Raw genomic sequence first — 12,630 nt, 5'->3', positions numbered from 1 at the left:
GCGCGAGGTGGCTGTTGCTTGGTGACGGTGAGGCTCCCCCGGCCCCGCCCATCCCCCCGTGCAGACGTCACGCGGGGGTGAAGGCGGTTGGGAGGAGAAGTCGCTCGAGCGGGGAAGCGGCGGCCGTTAGGAAAATGGCGCCGTGCGGCCCGGGGCAGACCCCCGTCACTGGTCACCGCCGCCTTCCTGGCGCAGCTGCTGTGTCCCGGCCACACCGGCCGGCTGTACAGCAGGCAGGAGCCGGTGACCATTCTGGAGGCGGATGGGGTTAAGGGCCTGTTTGGGAACTGGTCGGCCGCCTGGGTGGTGGAGTTCTACTGGTCGTGGGGCGGCCCCTGTGTCAACTATGGGGCCACCTGGAAGGTACTGGGCCCGGGAGGTGAAAGGTGAGGCAGGTTGTGGGGGGGACGGAGGGGAAGGAATGTGGGGCCTGTCCTGTCATAGTCACATTTTACACTCACTTTCCATCTGCTTTTACTGGCGCTTGTGCTGTTTACCCCTCACTGTTTTTTAATCCTTGTGCTGTTTACCCTTTGCTGTTACTTGTACAATTGCTGAGGGTAGTGTGTAAATACTAGTGAAGGATACTATGCACCAGCATGTATATGTTCCTCAGTTATTGAAGGGGCAGGACCTGTTGAGAATGGTTAGTAAAGTATGTGGTGCACTAAGCCTTGTTAACATGGAGATAGTTTGGTATTTGGAAAAATATACTTTTTTTATTATTTAGAATCATAAAGATGTACAGCACATGAACTCACCCATTTGGTCCAACCTGTCCATGCCAACCAGATATCCTAACTTAATCTAGTCCCATTTGTCACCACTTGGTTCATATACCCATCCAGATGCCTTTTAAATGCTGTAATTATACGGCCTCCACTACTTCCTCTCGCAGCTCATTCCATACGTGCACCATCCTCTGCATGGAAAAGTTGCCCCTTAGGTACCTTTAATATCTTTCTGCTCTCACCCTAAACCTATGCCCTGTAGTTGTGAACCTCACCCCTATTCTGGGGAAAAGACATTAAAAAAAATGTTGAGCAGCCAGACAAAAGCGATAAAATGTTGAGCCACATGGGGAAAAAGAACTGTGGCTCTACCCTTTATTTCTCCTCTTGGCATTTGAACATTTAACATCTGTCAATAACACCAGCATCGCCACAGAGCACATTGTGTCTGCTCCTCGGTGTGAACAACAGCGCACCTGCTCGCTGGTGTCACCAGTACATTGTCCATGCTCCTCACTGTCGGCAGAAAAGGAGACATCGCTTATCTCTGTTCCTAAAGGTCTTCCCTTTATTCTTAAAGCTGTGTCCTCTGGTCCTAGTCTCTCCTACCAATGGAAACATCTTCCCAATGTCATTGCACTGTGGGGATGAAGCCCTAGCCTGTCCAGTAATTTCTGGTGGGTGAGACGAGGCCTCAAGGTTAGAGGGAGTAGCTTTCAGACAGAGATGAGGAGGAACTGCTTTTCCCAGAGGGTCGTGAATCTATGGAATAGTCTAGATTAGAGTGGTGCTGGAAAAGCACAGCAGGTCAGGCAGCATCCGGAGAGCAGGAAAATCGATGTTTCGGGCAAAAGCCCTTCATCAAAATCTAGGGAATACTCTGGCTAAGGAAGCAATAGAGGCAGCTTCATTAAGTATATTCAAGATACAGTTGGGTGGGATTTGGCCTGGTTGGGGAATTAAGGGGTTCCTTGTGACAGTGCAGGGAGGAGAAGATGAAACGATGGATAGATCAGCCATGATCTTAATGAATGACGGAGCAGGCTCACTTGTAGCAACTGGAGTGAATCCAGCGAGGGAGCAGACTTTGGGACCTCAGGTATGTGTCTTGGTTACCTGGGTGAGGAGAGACAGAAGTTCAGATTAGATTACTTACAGTGTGGAAACAGGCCCTTCGGCCCAACAAGTCCACACTGACCCGCTGAAGCGCAACCCACCCATACCCTTACATTTACCCCTTACCTAACACTACGGGCAATTTAGCATGGCCAATTCACCTGACCCGCACATCTTTGGACTGTGGGAGGAAACCGGAGCACCCGGAGGAAACCCACGCAGACACGGGGAGAACGTGCAAACTCCACACAGTCAGTCGCCTGAGTCGGGAGTTGAACCCGGGTCTCAGGCGCTGTGAGGCAGCAGTGCTAACCACTGTGCCACCATGCCGCCCATGGACTTTTTTCCATAGCTTGCCAGAGTCTGAGGAGTGACCTTATACGCTTTTATATCATCATGAGGGGCATGGATAGGGTAAATAAACATGGTATTTTCCTTTGGATGGGGCAGTCCAGAACTAGAGGGTAATAAGTTTAGGATCGAGCGTGTGGTGCAGCAGCAAGTCAGGCAGCATCTGAGGAGCAGGAAAATTGACGTTTCAGGGAAACTCCCTTCAGGGAAGTGTGTGTGTGTGTGTGTTTGTGCGCTGTGAGTGTGTTTTTGCATGTGTGCCTGCTTGATAAAGTGTGATTGTGATGGAGTATGAGTCTGCGAGAGGGTGAGAGTTTTGAGGGGGTGGTGTGTGTGTATGTCTGAGGGAGCGCGTGTGTGTATGAGAGAGGAATGGATACAAGTGAGGGGTTGCATTTGCTAAAATAAAGGAGGGCAAGAGTTGAACAGGTAATGGTAGGGCCCTGGGTCATGTTGTAGAACAGAGACATGGAGGTGTTCAGGTTCATTGTTCTTGAAAGTTACATCACTGGTAGAAGGGGGTGAAGAAGGTGTTCAGCACACTTGCCTTCATGGTTCACATGCTGAGTTCAGGAGTTGGGACATCATGTTGGAGATGCACACAGAAAGTACGTTACTCAGAGGGTGATAGGTGCCTGGAACGCATTGCCAGCAGAGGTAGGGACGGTAGATTCATTCAAGGTGCATCCGAGCAGTAGGACAGTCGAAGTTTCGGGCACAAGCCCTTCATCAGGAATGATGCGTGGATGTTCAGAGGGGCATCAGCGTCCTTCTGTGCCAGTTGTCAGACAGGTGCAGCAGGCAATGAGCAAGGCAAGTGGTGTGTTAGCAAGAGGAATTGAGTTCAGAGATGGGGATGTCATCCTGCAGTTAGGGGGTCATTTGAATAAATTCAAGGCTGAGTTAATCTGATTTTTGAACAAGAAAGAAGTGAATGTTTATTGCGGAAGGCAAGAAAATGGTTTTAAGCCCAGTTTAGAACAGTTCCAGAGTCAGACAACACAGAAACAGATCCTTCAGTCCAACTAAACCGTGCTGACTGTGTTCACAAACTAAACTAGTCCCACCTGTGTGTATTTGGCCCATATCCCTCTGAACCTTTCCTATTCACGTACTTATCCAAATGTCTTTTAAACCTTGTTACTGTACCTACATCCACCACCGTGTCTGGACATTGATTCCACACACAAACTACTCTCAAAAAAAAGGCGCTACTCCAGTCTTTTGAAAATCTTTCTTCACTCACCTTCCTCATTTGCTCCCTAATCTTGAAACCCCCATCCTAGGGAAAGGACACCTGCGGTTCACCTCATCTACCCTCCATGATTTTATGAGCCTCCTTTTAAGGTCACATCTCAACCTCATGTGTTCCAGTGAAAAAAGTCCCAGCCTATCCACCCAGCTGTAGGTATATTCATATCCAGTTATGAATTGTTCAATGCTGGTGCTGACTTGAAAGACCGAATGGTCTAGTCTTGCTCCCAACTCTCTCACTCTGTGTCCAGGACAGCAAGAGGCCCTAAGTCAGAGGAGCAGAAATTAGGCCATTCAGTCCATCAGGTCGAATCACCCCATTCAATCGTGGCTGCTAGGTTTCTCAACCCCATTCTCCTTTAACCCTTGATCCCCTTGATAATCAAGAACCTATCTGTCTCAGTTTTAAATATCCCCAGTGACCTGGCCTCCACAGCCTTCTATGGAAATAGATTCCACAGATTCACCGCTCTCTGGCTGAAGAAGTTTCTCCTTTCTAAAAGGACTTCCCTTTACTCGAAGCGCTGCCCTCTGGTCTGAGTCTGTCCTACCAATGGAAACATCTTCGCAACATCCACTCTGTCTGGGCTGTTCAGGATTATGTATGTTTCAATTAGACCGACACCCCCCCCCCCCCCCCCCCCATTGTGGGTCTTTTAATCAGCATGAACCAGACCATTCAGGATGAGGTACAGCAGGGATTGGGGTCAGCAAAATGAGAATGTAGGGAGAGTGTGTGGATTGGAGACTTTCAGCTTGGGAATGAGAGAGAAAAGAGGGTTTGCTATAAATTAGAATTGATCGGATGGGCCAAAGTGTGGTAGATGGAATTAAATTTTGAGAAATTCGAGTTGTTGCATTTTGGTCAAGCAATTCAGGCAGGACTGACAGAGTTAAGGGGAGTGTTGCAGAACAAAGAGACCTTGGAGTGCAGGTTCCATAGTTCCTTGAAAGTGGAGTCTCAGGTAGACAGGATAATGAATGAGGCATTTGGTAGGATGGCCTTTATTGGTCAGAGCATCGAGTAGATGAGTTGGGAGGTCATGTTGTGGCTGTCCAGGATGTTGGTTAAGCCAATTTTGGAATACTGCGTTCAGTTCTGGTCTCCCTACTGTAGGAAAGATGTTATGAAACTTTGAAAGGGGTCAGAAAAGATTTGAGCTATAGGGAGAGGCTGAATAGGCCAGGGATATTTTCCATGGAGCATCAGAGGCTGAGGGGTAAACTTATAGACCTTTGTAATGGGCATGGATAGGGGGGGAAACCTAAGGTCTTTTCCCCAGGGTAGGGGAGTCCAAGAAAACTAGAAGGCATATGTTTGAGGTGAGAGCAGAATGATTTAACAGGGGTCTGAGGGGCAATCTTTTCACAGAGGGTGGTGCATGTATGGCACGAACTGCCAGAGGAAGTGGTGGAGACTGGCACAATTACAACATTTAAAAGGCGTATGGATGTCGGTCTGTTCTCAGCTCTGCTGGATTTGTGTTGAAGCTTTGGCCACCCCCCCCCCCCCCCCACCAAAACTGTCTTTACACCATCTGGGACAATAATACATTCAGTCAATCAAGTCCCAATGCACAATCTCCCAGCCTGTGAACCATCCAGACACAGTGTAGTCACAGCAGGGAATCAAACAAGAAAAATGAAACAACATTAGAAATAAATAGGTGCTCGCGTTTAATGTTTATTCATTAGGAAGTAAACCAGAAATAAGGCTCTATTTGTATTTGCAGAATGATATTTGCAGATACATTCTATTTTGCTCAAAAAATACACAATCAGTAAGCAGTCAATCCATGTAATTTACAAAATATTACACTTTGGAAATAGAACCAGTCTGACTCAAGACTGGGACACAGACAGACTCTGACCTCACACCTTTAATGCATTATGTGAACTGAGATGTCACATTTTGCTATAAAACCTCGAGTTATCTTGATAAGGTGCCTTGCAAGAAGGTCTGGGATTTACATGTGAATGATAGCTGCAATCCAGTCTAAAAGATAAAAGACTTGACAGTCCAGGTTTGTTCAATATATCATTTCGGTGGCAGAACGCGATAATGTTTTTCTATAAGTTATGTCTTAAGATCTTATTCTCCACAACCACCTGAAGGATCAGCGAGTCATTCCAAATAAACCTGTTGAACACTCACCTGGTGGTGTGATTTTTAACTTTTGACCAGGTTAGGATGGATTGACCATGCCCAGAGATGTGCAGGTTAGGTGCACCAATCAGGGAGTAAAAGTTGAGCAATAGGGGGTAGGGGAATAGGTGCGGGCCTGTTACCCTTTAGAGGGTCGGTATGGATTTGTGGGGCTGAGTGGCCTGCTTTCACACTCTGGGGATTCTCTGAAGGGAAGGGATTGGCACAAACTCATTATTTTTTTTTACTTCCCAAAATCAGACCTCCACCCCTCTCAGCAGTATCCCAATGCTGTGAAAGATATTAACTTTCAGGTGGAGTTATCCAAAATTCAGAGAGATGTCAGTCTTGACGTTTTTGCTTTTCTGCCCCTGGAAGATCCTGAATCAGCACCTTCAGGGGAATTAGTTAGATCAGAGTGAGAACAGAGGGGGAGAGAGAGTGGGATGGTGCTTTCAATTTTGTGAAATAACAAAAGAAAAGAACTTTCCGCAGAAAGTAGAATTGCTTGTTCAGAATTTCTACCCTGCACTGACAGTGATGACTTTTGTAATCTCTTTTTACATTTCAGGATCTGAAGATGGAAGTTTCAAAATCAACAGACGAAGGCCTAATGCCCAAAACGTTGACTCTCCTGCTCCTCGGATGCTGCCTGACCTGCTGTGCTTTTCCAGCGCCACATTTTCTGACTGTGACTCTCCAGCGTCTGCAGTCCTTACTTTGACATCCATGTCTGACAGTCATTCAATCCAATCCATCGGGACCGCAACAGTTTGCAACTATGATTCTGTGAGGAGCAAAGCTGTTTGGTTCCTGTTTGGGTACGTTTTCAGCATCAGTGGGACTGGATGAGAGACCCTACCATTACAGTGCACTGAGTGAGGAGCGTGCAACAGCTCTACGGTTTGGAAAGAGGAATTCACGGTGGACAGAAGCTCCACATGCGTTTGTGCGGCTGAAGCTTCGGCCATGGAGAAACCCGAGGAATCCCGCCCCGTGGAGAAACCATGGAAGTGTGACGACTGTGGGAAAGGCTTGTTTCCCGTCTGCCCTGGAGACTCATTGGCGCAGTCACACTGGGGAGAGGCCGTTCCCCTGCCCTGACTGCAGGAAGGACTTAAGCGATTCCTCCAACCTCCAGACCCACCAGTGGATCCACATGGGGGAGAGGCCCTTAAGCTGCCCCAAGTGCGGGAAGGCCTTTACCCAGGCTGCCTCCTTGCTGACCTACCAGCGGGATCACATGGCATTGCAGGAGGATTGAAAGAAAGACGGCCGAGTGCCTTTACCAACTGGACTATCAACCCAGTTCCAGTGGCGCCCGAGTTCGATTCCCACAACAGATGGCGGAATTGGAATTTGGTCAGAAATCTGGAGTTCAGAATCTAACGGTGAAACTATTGTCGGTGGGGTGGGGGTGGAAAAAAAACCCCTTCTGATTCACTCAGTTCTTTAGGGAAGACTTGAGCAGTTACTAGAGCAGTCGTCCCAGCTGCATCCTTTACCCGCTCTGGCCTACACATGACTCCAGACCCACAATAGTCTGGTTGACTCTATGCTGCTCATCCAACTTACTTGGATACAGGTTGAAATTGCTGAGTGAGGCAATACTTCCTCCAGGTTAAGGCGATATCAAGGATCCAATTACAAAGGGACAACTCAGTGGTGACCAATAATGAAGAAAGTGAGGAGTTGCACTTTGACCTTGAGCTGTTTTTAAAAAATTGCTACTTTTTCTACACCTTTCTGCTGGGAGATTCTGAAGCTGTAACAAAGTTGGGTCACAATAAAGATTACCTGAACTTCACACTGAGCTCATGCTCTCAATGAGAGCTTTAAACTGCAACAGGTTTTTGGTTTAAAACTGCTGATTTCTTACAGGAGAAAGTTAGAACTGCAGATGCTGGAGATCAGGGTCAAGATTAGAGTGGTGCTGGCAAAGTACTGCAGGTCAGGCAGCATCCGAGGAGCAGGAAAATCGACATTTTGGGTTTGCTCCAGACTGCACCCTCCTTACTGTGTCAACCATCTGTGAGTAGGGTACTCTCTTCACAACTCCTTTTCCATTTATTTCATTCTGGGCTTCAATTTATGACTTGCAGCAACTGAAAGGAAAGAGAATGAATCCATGGAATGGACAGAATTGGGAAAAGTTTGTTTATAACAGAGTGTTTCATGTATTGAGTGAATGTAAAGAGGAAGTGGTGGATACATGTTCAGATGCAACGTTTAAAATTCATGTGGATAAGTACATGAATAGGGAAGGTGTGGATGTATATGGGCCAAACACTGGCAAGTGGCACTAGTTTAGTTTGAGAACATAGTCAGCATGGAATAGTTGGACTGAAGGGTCTGTTTCTGTGCTGTCTGACCATAACTGTTCTGTCGTGGTCTTAAAACCATTTTCTTGCCTTCCACTTTAAAAATGTCTACTCTTCCTGTATCCAAAACATAAACCACAAAAAAACACACCTCATCCACACAACATAAAAATCTACACTTTGTTGTTCAAAAATCAGATGAACTCAGCCTTGAATAAATTCAATGACTCCCTAACTGCAGGAAGACATCCCCATTTCTAATCTCAGTTCAGCCTGCTAATATACCACTTGCCTTGCTGCACCTGTCTGACAACTGGCATTGACTGATGTAGAAGGATGCCTCTAATCAAAGCACTGATCACAGGGTGGTCTGGTTTCAGGACCTGATTTCTCTATCCTCTGTTGATCTCCCTGTTCCCACAGACTAAGATGTCGGTCTGTTCTCAGCTCTGCTGGATTTCTGCTAAAGCTTTGACCCCGCCTTTTATAACTTCTGGAACGATAAAATATTCAATCAAGACCCAAGCCACAATCTCCCAGCCTGTCAACTATCCTAATACAAGGTGTAGTCATAGCAGGGAATCGAACAAGAAAAATAAAACAAGATCGTAAATAAATAGGTACACGTGCTTAATGTTTGTTCATGAGGAAGTAAACCAGAAATAGGGGTCTCCCAGGAATCTTCCAATGCCCTACTTGAGGAATTCTGTCACCCTTACACCTATGAGGATCCAGCTATGAATTACAACAACATTTACACCAACAGAAATAAAGCAACGGTTATCAAATAGAGATAAACAGCATGGAAATAGACTGTTTCTCTATCTCATGCACACACGAGATAGATCATCCATGGGGGTGGGTTTGTATTTGCAGCATGATGTTTGCAAATACATTCTACTTTGCAAGGTTTGTAGCTCAGGTTGAGGATTAGGGTGTAGGTTTGCTCGCTGAGCTGTAGGTTTGATATCCAGACGTTTCATTACCTGGCTCGGGAACATCATCAGTGGCGACCTCCAAGTGAAGCGAAGCTGTTGTCTCCTGCTTTCGATTTATATGTTTGGCCTGGATGGGGTTCCTGGGGTTTGTGGTGATGTCATTTCCTGTTCATTTTCTGAGGGGTTGATAGATGGTATCTAGATCTATGTGTTTGTTTATGGTGTTGTGATTGGAGTGCCAGGCCTCTAGGAATTCTCTGGCATGTCTTTGCTTAGCCTGTCCCAGGATAGATGTTGTCCCAGTCGAAGTGGTGTTTTCTTTCATCCGTATGTTGGGCTACAAGGGATAGAAGATCGTGTCTTTTTATGGCTAGCTGGTGTGCGTGTATCCTGGTGGCTAACTTTCTTCCTGTTTGTCCTACGTAGTGTTTGTGGCAGTCCTTGCAAACCCCCGGAGTATGGGTCTGGGTGATATACGCGTCGGCAGGTCGGTGTGGACTTGTTGGGCCGAAGGGCCTGTTTCCACACTAAGTAATCTAATCTAATCTAAAAAGATTTACAAGGATGTCGCCAAGACGGGAGGATTTGAGCTATAGGGAGAGACAGAACAGGCTGGGGCTATTTTCCCTGGAGCGTCAGAGGCTGAGGGGTGACCTTATAGAGGTTTATAAAATCATGAGGGGCATGGATAGGATAGATAGACAAAGTCTTTTCTATGGGATGGGAGAGTCCAGAACTACAGGGCATAGGTTTAGGGTGAGAGGGGAAAGATATGAAAGAGACCTAAGGGGCAACCTTCTCATTTAGAGGGTGGTACGTGTATGGAATGAGCTGCCAGAGGAAGTGGTGGAGGCTGATACAATTGCAACATTTAAAAGGCAACTGGGGGGATATGGGCCCCGTGCTGGCAGGTGGGACTAGATTGGGTTGGGATATCTGGTTGGCATATACGAGTTGTCCAGGTTCAGGTGGATTGACAGAACTGAAATACCCATAGTGCCTAGGGATGTGCAGGTTAGGTGCATTAGTCAGGGGTAAATGTTGAGCAATGGGGTAGGGGAATTGCATGGTGGGTTACCCTTTGGAGGATCGGTGTGTAGTCTTTGGGTCGAGTGGCCAGCTTCCACACTGGGGAGTCTCTGAAGGGGAAGGGATTTTTGTAAACTGTGCAAGGCAACGCAGGCGTAGTGCGGGGGCCTGCTGTTGGCCTTGCCCTGCCCCTTGCACCTCCCCCTGTTGTTGAGCTGTCTAAAACACAGCTACTCTTTCTCTGCCCTTTTGCTGGGGGCATCTGCAGCTGTAACAATGTTGGGCCACAATAAAGGTAACCAGAACGTACTGCTGGGCTCAGGCTCTCATTGAAAGCTCCAAGCGGTTTTTGTTTTAAAGCTGCTCATTTCTTGCAGCCTCCTGCACTAAGTTTCCAAAGTCGTGTATCAGATGGAGCAGTGAATGAGTAGCTGGTTTCGTTAGAAATTATAAACTTTTCAGGAGTGCAGGCACTGCATCATTTCATCGGCAGTTTACTGGCAGCACTGGGAGGTATGGGCTGTGTTCATTAGAAAGGAGGTGGAGGTGCTGCTGTTGGACTAGGTGGGACAAGGTTGAAAAATCACAACAGTGGGTTATAGTCCAACAGATTTATTTGGAAGCACTAGCTTTCAGTGCGCTGCTCCTTCATCGGGTAGCTGTGGAGCAGGATCATAAGACGCAGAGTTAAGAGCAAAAGGTCACAGTGTCATGCAACTGATATGATATATTGACAAATGTAGATTGATGTTAAACATTCAGCACACTTACCTTAATTGTTCACACCATTGAACAAAGGAGTTGGGACATCATGTTGAAGGTGTACAGGATGTTGGTGAAGTCACTTGTAGAGTACTGAGAAGGCTTCTGGTGGCCCTGTAATAGGAAGAATACTATTACAGAGAGTCCAGTAAAGATTTACCAGGATGTTGCCAGGACTGGAGGGTTTGAGTTATAAGGAGAAGCTGAGACTGTCTTCACTGGAGCACAGGAGGTTGAGAGGTGACCTCATTGAGATTGATATGATCATGAGGGTTCTAAGTAACATGAACATCAAATAGCGAGGAGCCTACACGGTTATGTCAAGTGAGTGGGGGAGAAATTGTGGCATTTGGACACTTTAAATCCATCAAAAACAGCATCTCCATAGAGCATACTGTGCATGTCAGGTGAGGTGCCAGAAGACTGGAGGTTGGCTAACGTGGTGCCACTGTTTAAGAAGGGTGGTAAGGACAAGCCAGGGAACTATAGATCAGTGTGCCTGACATCAGTGGTGGGCACATTGTTGGAGGGAATCCTGAGGGACAGGATTCTACCTTCATCTAGGTGGATGGGCTGGGACTTTTTCACTGGAGCATTGGAAGTGGAGATGTGACCTTATCAACGTTTATAAAATCATGAGGGGAGAGATGAGGTGAACAAAGGGTGTCCTTCCCCTAGGGTTGGGGTTTCAAGATTAGGGAGCAAATTTTGACGGTGACAGGAGAAGGATTTTAAAAAGACTTGAAGGGCACAATTTTTTTTTTACACAGTAGTTCACGTGAGGACTATATGTCTAGAGGATGTGGTGGATGCAGGTACAGTAACGTCATGAATAGGAAAGGTTTGGAGGGATATGGGCCAAAACACTGCCAGGTGGGACTGGTTTAGTTTGAGAACATAGTCAGCATTGACTAGTTGTACTGAAGGGTCTGTTTCTGTGCTGTCTGACTCTGGAACTGTCTTAAAACTGGATACTGGTCTTACAACCATTTTTTTGCCTTCCCCCACAAGCATCCACATAAAAATCACGTGAACTCAGCCTTGAATATATTCTATGACCTCCTAACTGCTGGAAGACATTCCCACTTCTGAACTTAATTCCTCTTGCTAATATGCCACTTGCCTTGCTCATTGCCTGCTGCACCTGTCTGACAACTGGCACAGAAGGACGCTGATGCCCCTCTGAACATCCACGCATCATTCCTGATGAAGAGCTTGTGCCTCAAACTATGACTGTCCTACTGCTCGACCCACTGTGCTTTGCCAGTTATGGTCTTCTCTACGTCAGGAAGACCGAGCGTAAACTTGGGGAATGGTTTGCCGAGCATCACAGCCAGGTCCACAGAGGCTGAGCGGACTTCCCAGTCTCCACCCATTTTAATGCCCCTTCCCACTCCCCTTCTGACAAATTGGAGGAACAAAACCTCATCTTGTCTGAGCAGTCCACAGCCCGGAGGACTCGACACTAAGTTCTCCAATTTCAAATAATCTCCCATCCCATCCCCCAACTCACTTCCCAGCCCTTTCCACTCTTCCCTGCCAACTAGATTCCTTCCTCCCATTCACCAACCAGGTTATGGGGATAATGCAGGAACAGGATACTGATTGAGGATGATCAGCCACGATCATAATGAATGGTGGTGCTGGCTCAAAGGGCAGAAGAGCTGACTCCTGCACCTATTGTCTATTGTACCTTCTACCTGTCTCCACCTATCCTCACTTCATCACCCTGCCCCCAGCACACCCTTGTTCCACAGCTCTCCCTATACCCACCCCCAATCCTGAACAAGGGTTCCACCAGATACCTCAACTCTTCCACCTACTGATACTGCCTGGCTTGCTGCATTCTTCCAGTCTCCTGCCTGTCTATTTTGTCAATTGAGACAAAGGCTTGGACTAATTTTTCCAGAGTCTGTCCCCTCACTGGATTCACTCCCATTCCTTTCAGTTGCTCCAAGTCAACAATTGAACCCCAGAATGAA

General features: G+C 46.9%; 1 protein-coding gene across 1 annotated transcript in view; it reads right to left on the bottom strand.

Moving 5' to 3' along the window:
* The window catches only part of LOC132808345 (zinc finger protein 850-like), a 66,118-nt gene that overhangs the window by 39,075 nt on the left and 14,413 nt on the right, over positions 1–12,630 (bottom strand). Inside the window, exon 4 of the mRNA XM_060822101.1 lies at positions 10,085–10,090. Coding sequence (XP_060678084.1) covers positions 10,085–10,090 — 6 coding nt within the window. The remainder of the gene's footprint in view (positions 1–10,084; positions 10,091–12,630) is intronic.

Source organism: Hemiscyllium ocellatum (genome assembly GCF_020745735.1).
Source record: "Hemiscyllium ocellatum isolate sHemOce1 chromosome 27 unlocalized genomic scaffold, sHemOce1.pat.X.cur. SUPER_27_unloc_42, whole genome shotgun sequence".
NCBI lineage: Eukaryota > Metazoa > Chordata > Chondrichthyes > Orectolobiformes > Hemiscylliidae > Hemiscyllium > Hemiscyllium ocellatum.
The sequence above is the reverse complement of the archived record's forward strand: the minus strand, read 5'-3'. Positions and strand labels throughout refer to the sequence as shown.